At 36.7% G+C, this 6,607-nt stretch overlaps 1 protein-coding gene across 2 annotated transcripts; it reads right to left on the minus strand.

The window, feature by feature from the left end:
* Positions 1 to 622: 622 nt before the first annotated feature.
* Positions 623 to 4,240, minus strand: LOC143636415 (fructose-bisphosphate aldolase 1, chloroplastic-like). Of its 2 annotated transcripts, XM_077104011.1 has the most exons (7): positions 4,002 to 4,240; positions 3,602 to 3,871; positions 2,305 to 2,414; positions 2,138 to 2,228; positions 1,784 to 2,053; positions 1,048 to 1,118; positions 623 to 1,012 (listed from the first exon to the last, which is right to left on the minus strand). In XM_077104011.1, the coding sequence occupies exons 1-7, from the start codon at positions 4,170 to 4,172 to the stop codon at positions 889 to 891; spliced, it is 1,107 nt and encodes a 368-aa protein (XP_076960126.1). In that variant the 5' UTR covers positions 4,173 to 4,240; the 3' UTR covers positions 623 to 888. The 2 variants fall into 2 exon arrangements, with proteins under 2 accessions (XP_076960126.1, XP_076960125.1); XM_077104010.1 differs by having other exon boundaries at positions 623 to 1,118; positions 4,002 to 4,239.
* Between the last annotated feature and the right edge of the window lie 2,367 nt (positions 4,241 to 6,607).

A 6,607-nucleotide genomic window follows, 5' to 3' on the forward strand; every position in this document is an offset into this window, starting at 1 on the left:
TAGCCTGCAGTTGGTGGAAAAGGAACAGTACACAGCCGACCATGTCACTATCAGCCGCTGCCTACCCACCAACTACCAGCATGGCACGTGCGTAGCCCACAATTGGTGGAAAAGGAATATTATACAGCTGGCTGTACCTGCTTGGAAACCTAACTTCGGCTATAAATACTCCAACACCTTGGAACGGTATCATTATCTTGTATCTTATCTTCTCTAGCAATCTCTCTTTATATACACTTATATTCAGAGCAATCTAGTCTGATTCTCACGCCGGAGGGTGGTCACAAGGAGGAACCCCCCCTTCTCAGTGACGAGCTCACGGTGTCTGTTTTGCAGGTCATCAGAATAATCATCTCTGCCGGACCTAACCCTCGTGAGAAACATTACTTAACCCTCAGATTATCCATAATCTACTCGGGGTCACTTAGTGTTTCTTCACTAGGGGATCATATTTACGTTGCTTCACTGTATGTTGGGAAGCAACTTGTCCATATCGTTTGATTTAACAGCGGAGCGAAATTGCTTTAAGCAAGAGAGCACGTGACTTGTAACAATAAAGCAGACTATGGATTGTTATTTTATATTACACCTTAACCGTTATTTAGAATAAAAAAGCCAACGGTAACATAACTTGAAAATCATCTTATGAATATCTCCTGAAAAATACTAAAATTACATAATCCATCACTCCACATCAAATACTTATATAATTGCTACAAGTACATGCTATGAACAAAAGAAGCAGTCTCCATGCTGTTCATACAAATTTTATAACTTCCAAATAATAAACCTTCTTTTTTTTCATGTTCTAAGCTCAACACTCGCGTGTTCAAACCGGCTTAGTAGACATAGCCCTTAACAAACATTCCCTTTTTGGCCTCCTCGGACTCACCCTCGCCTGTGTATTTCCCGAGCTGAGCTAGGGAGTTGGCACTGGCTCTTTGGAGCAGAGCGTCCTGAGCTGCCTTCACGTTCTCGGGCCTTCCTCCCCATGTCTTCAGGCAAGTGTTTTGTAGGGCCCGCGCGTATGAGAACGACACGTGCCATGGGTTCGGGCTTTGGTTCATTGCATTCAAGTTGAGTGTAGCTTCCACCTCAGATTGCCCACCAGACAAAAACTGCAATTCATCTATATATTATTAACTTTTACTCTATAACCCATTCATGCATAACACCATTGAACCCCATGTACAAAAATGCGCACATAGCGGGTTTTGGTAATACATCTTAAACTTATTATCTCAGAAGCCGACATGAAATATTATACAATTAACTACGCCTTCTAACTGTTATTATATTTTTAAAGATTAAATCATAGGGGAAGGTTCTAGGCTAAAGAATTTTCTTTTGTGAACAAGAATAACAAGTTAAATAATTCATTTTTACCAAGAGTAAGTTTCTTTTGTTTATATAGCCTAAACATGTACAAATCATGTGTAGAGTAACACCTACATATGAAGAAATTAATTTAACACAATGTTGTAGACATTTGTATAATAGAACAGTTTTAAAAAATACCAATCGCTGATAAAATAAACTTAAACTATTTAAGTTTTTTTTTTATTCTCGTAATAATTTCATGTCTTGTATCAAATCTCTACCTCATATCATATATCTAGATTAACGAATCCCATACCAATCTCAAACCATAAAAACAATTCAAAAACAAATCCCATACCCAGTCACACACTCAAAACACCCGTCCCCAATGTTTCAGGTTTCCAATCACGTTCAGATTTGTCACCATCCCACACAAATGCACACTATGGACACGAGAACTTACCATGATACCAGGAACCGCAGGCGGGATTCTTTGTTTGAGAAGCTTGAGGGTGTAATCCGCGACTTGCTGAGGTGTAGCTTTGTCCTTGGAATCGGCTCCGGGTGTAACCATGCTTGGTTTCAACAAGATTCCTTCAAACAACACATTGTTCTCAGCTAAGTAAAAGAACACCTCAGCCCACACTTTCTTTGCAACCTCAAACGTCCTATCGATTCCATGTTCACCGTCCAACAAAATCTCGGGCTCCACAATCGGGACCAACCCGTTGTCCTAAAAAACCAAACCTTAAAACTTACAAACACACATAACCAAAAGTCAACTGTTTGACCATTAATAAGTCCTTTTAGTCTTTACCTGAGAGATTGCAGCGTAACGGGCCAGACCCCATGCTGCTTCCTTGACCGCAAGGGCCGATGGCCCGTTTGGAATGCTCACAACGGTACGCCTGTAAGGTTAACAAAGTGAGGTTAAAGTTTTATGTATTGACTAGAGTCAAAGGCAATAGACTGACTTGTACTAACCACTTGGCAAAACGTGCACCCTGTTGGTAGTAAGCTGCCGAGCGTGAAGCGAGCCCGTCAAGCCCTTGGCACCATGACTCATCATTCGAGCCGGCCAATGGAACTAGACCCTGTCAAAAGTCAAATTCAAAGTTAGAGTCAACATCTAGTGAACTCCCATACTATACTATACAAGGGTTTCTAAATAGGTCGTGTTCGTGAGTTGGCAGGCTGAACACGACACGAACACTTAATTTTTACACAAACCCATAAATCGTGTCACACACATAACTCGTTTAACCCGAAAAAGAATTTTATTATTTATATATGTGTGAACCCTCGGGTGGGCAAAAGTGAAATTGCACTAGTTTTGACGTTATTTTACTAATCTCGTGAAAATAACGTTAAAAGTGGCGGAAGGTTAATCAGGCATCATGTGGTGGCGTTGATAGCTGAAAGTCAAGGATACATGCACCAATTGACGGTGTCCAGGTGGTTGAGTGTTATGCGCCTTATGTCCAAGGCTTGATGCAAAACTACTATCGAGCCAGAGGTCTCACCGGAAGCAGCTTCTCTATTCCTATAAGGTAGAGGTAAGGTTGTCTACATCTTACCCTCCTTAGACCCTACTATAGTTTTGTTATTGGTGATGATGATGTTATTTTTGCATATTAATAATTTTGAATTTTAAATTTACGTATTATTTTTATTTTTTTAAAGCAGTTATGTTAAAATGCGTCAATTAAGATTTTAAACTTTAAAATTTGGCCTAAAAACACCCAAATAGTTTAAATTATCCAATAAACACATTTTAAAAAGATAAAATAAATGGATCTACCCGAGAACCAGTTGGGTTTATTTAAAGGATTGGAAAAGAAAATATAAGAAAAGAAAGTGTTTATTACATTCTTGAGTTACATTGGAAGGAAAAGATATAAAAAAAAATTGTAACTTTACAATTATATCCTCATAACAACATGGAAAAGAAAATTAAAATAGGGTAAATTGGTAATATGGTAATGGGATATAAGCCTTCCTTCACAATCCGGCCATATTTTGCAGGAAAGTTTTGAAGGAAAAAAGGCTTAACTTTTCATTCCATTCTCTTCTTTTCTTTTAATGAAAAGGCTTAACTTTTCATTCCATTCTCCTCTTTTCTTTTAATGAAAAAAGAAAAATTTTCTTATATTTTCTTTTCCAATCCTTTAAATAAAAAACTCTAAGAATAGATGTTTTCGTGTTGTGCCGGTCACTCACACCCTAATGCTAGACACGATACACACAGTGAAGAATATTATATCATATCGTATCATAATACCTTGTCAACCTTGATACCGGGTACGATCCCCTGCTCAACAAGGATATCTACAATCTTTTTGCCATCAACAGTCGATTGGTACAAGGTTTCCTCAAACAAGATAGCACCCGAGATGTAGTTGCCGAGGCCCGGTGGGGTCACGAGCAGGGTTCGGTAAGCCTGGCGGTTAGCCTCGGTGTTTTCAAGACAAATAGAAGCTAACCTCTTTCCACAAGTGGCGTTTGACTCGTCCATGGCTAGGATTCCTCGGCCCGGTGACGCAATAGTTTTCTAAATTTACAAAATAAGTTATGAACTTATTAGTTGAGCCCATCAATAATAATGTTATGACTCTAGAATGTTATTTTTAAACGACTTAGCTTTGCTATACAAGTAACACTAACAATAATGTAAAAGTTACCGCGGTTTTAACGAGCTCATCGGCATAAGATGCACGGACGGTTAGGGCGGAGGGTGCGTTCGGGCTGAACCGCACCACGGAGACCGACGGTTGACGAAGGGCTTGACCCTTGACCCAGTCAGACTTATCGAGAATGGCTGGTGACGACCGGAAGAGATATGCTGAGGCCATTTTTTATTTTCTTGAAAAATAGAAATTATACAAAAAAAAAATAAAAATAATAATAATAATAAAAGGAAAGAGGCTCTTGAGCTCCCTTTCTCTGACTTTGGTTTGAACACCACTCAATTGTGTTTGGGCTAACAAGATTTATAGTTATAATTTGAGGTAAGAAAAGATATAATTTTTAAGGCTAGTATGGTTTGGCTTATTAGGGTGTGACACGTGGATTGATAACTTTGGTGACATGGCTGGCTGCTGGAGTTTAGCATGGTTCAGGATGATATGTGATGAGGGGACGAAATTGTCCCTGGGAATATTGGGATGATTATTTATTAATGGTTGTTATTTATTAAACCTTTTGCTCTATAAGAAAACCAAATCATGCACTTTCCAGTTGAAATGATGTGGGCTTAATATGTGAGGTTAAGTGAACAATCTTCCAAACATTATTATATCCAACACTCATAACTAATATAGTATATTTAATTTTACACTTAGAAAAATCTGGACCCCCTCTGAAAATTAAGTGAAAAGATTTTAGTAGAAAAATATAGTTGTTTAGAAAACGTTTCAATTTGTTTCTAGTTATTTAAGTTTTCCAAGTGAAAACTGTCTTAAAGGTTACTTATTATAAAATGCTATCATTTAAATATGTGTCTTTCTTTCACTTACACTTTAATATGCCAAATATGCATTGATGTTATTTGAAGTTCAGTCTTTCTTATAACCAAATATACCTCTACTGAATGAAACAATTTGGGATTTGCTTAAAGTTTAAAACTCATCGTCCTTGATTTATGTTTTCCTTATTGTCTTAAGAAGAACATGAATGATTGAGTGAATCTAATACGGGTGATAACAGTTGGCCCCCAATGTCAGCCAATATTATCTATTTTGCTAGTTAGGAGCTCACATATTTTTTCCCGTTACCTGAGAGGAAACTTCATATGAAATCATGTGCCTTAAATTATTCCCTTAATCATGTTTAATTATAAAGTTCTCCTCACATGTATAGATAATGCCTTGGTGGTATTTTATGTTGTGCGTTCCTATTCATGAACGACGTGAGATTTGACTAAGATGACATGATATCACCTTTGTTTAAATACATTCTTTATTAACAATTAAGATTTAAATTTATAGGTCCAATAAAAGCTAAGATTTACGTAAAGCACAAGCACGTGTCATGTTTTATTTTTATCTCACATGTTGAACTATTATCGTACAACACTATTATGTAATATTATACAATCTTATAGTACGAATGACAAAGATAAAACATACTAATCGTATACTAACTAACCACGATAGAATATTTCAAAAGCTTGTGAAAATGTTTTAACCCGACCAAAATTAGGTCCATGAAACAACTCATATTGAATTTTGATGTGTGCTAGTGACTGGTGTGGATATCAGCTAGTGTGCAGAGATTCGTGGTGGATGCCATCTCTTCTTTTTCAAGATAAGGACTAGAAAGTGTAATAATTAAAAAAAAGTTAAAAATTTTCTAATTTCTAACTACAATTTGGGTTTATCTCGGATTTAATTTTTCTTTCCTGCAACATTTAATTTAATCAGACTTATGATTCCATAAGGCATAAATATTCTTTTCCAGAAAATGCAAAATCATAACCTACGTGAGTTTCTGTTTTACTTGTGTTTTAATTAGAGGTTAAACTATAAGAAAGCAACATCCATTTAAAAGTCAACAAATTCTCAAACCCTCTATTTCTGCCCATGCCAATATTCACCCATTAATCACCCAAAATGCTAAACAAAACAAACTTGTATTTGCCTCTTTCACACTAAACAAGATACCAAGTCTTGTCTTGGAACATAATCACCAAAATGATTCCCCTACAGTTTCAGTTACTAAACTAGAGGTGATCAAAATGAACACCCTAAAAGGAACCCAGCGTCAAATCGACAACAATAATAAACTTTTAATAGCTAAAGTTTCAGATTAGCAAACGTGCGAAAATAGCGATGAGCCTGGAACCGTTGTAGTCTAGTTGGTTAGGTTACTCGTCTCTCACCCGAGAGACCCAGTTTCAAGTCCAGGCAATGGAACTTTTTTTCAGTTTTTGCTTTTCCCCCTTAAATTATCAAGTTAAAATTGACATTAAGAGGTCAAGTAATAATGGTTATATACTTATACACAAAGATGTCTAACTCTATGTTGTAATTTCAAAAGGTGTCCAGTTTTGTATTAACTTATACTCCTCACACAGGTCTATATTCAGAGAGATGATGAGTGACTCAAATAAGCCAACACCCAAAACTCCTATTTATCATGAAAAATAAATCATTATTAACATCCTATACAACTAGAAATACTAGTGGGTAAGACTGTAACAACCATCATTATGGTTTAGGCTAGCGACCAACTCGACTCGTTTACTCCCTTAGTTCAAACCACCACAAGTAGGAAGAAGATGTGTAAA

Source organism: Bidens hawaiensis, unplaced genomic scaffold (assembly GCF_021521415.1).
Source record: "Bidens hawaiensis isolate Kalapana, Puna unplaced genomic scaffold, B.hawaiensis_p1.1 tig00007915_1, whole genome shotgun sequence".
Classification (NCBI taxonomy): Eukaryota; Viridiplantae; Streptophyta; class Magnoliopsida; order Asterales; family Asteraceae; genus Bidens; species Bidens hawaiensis.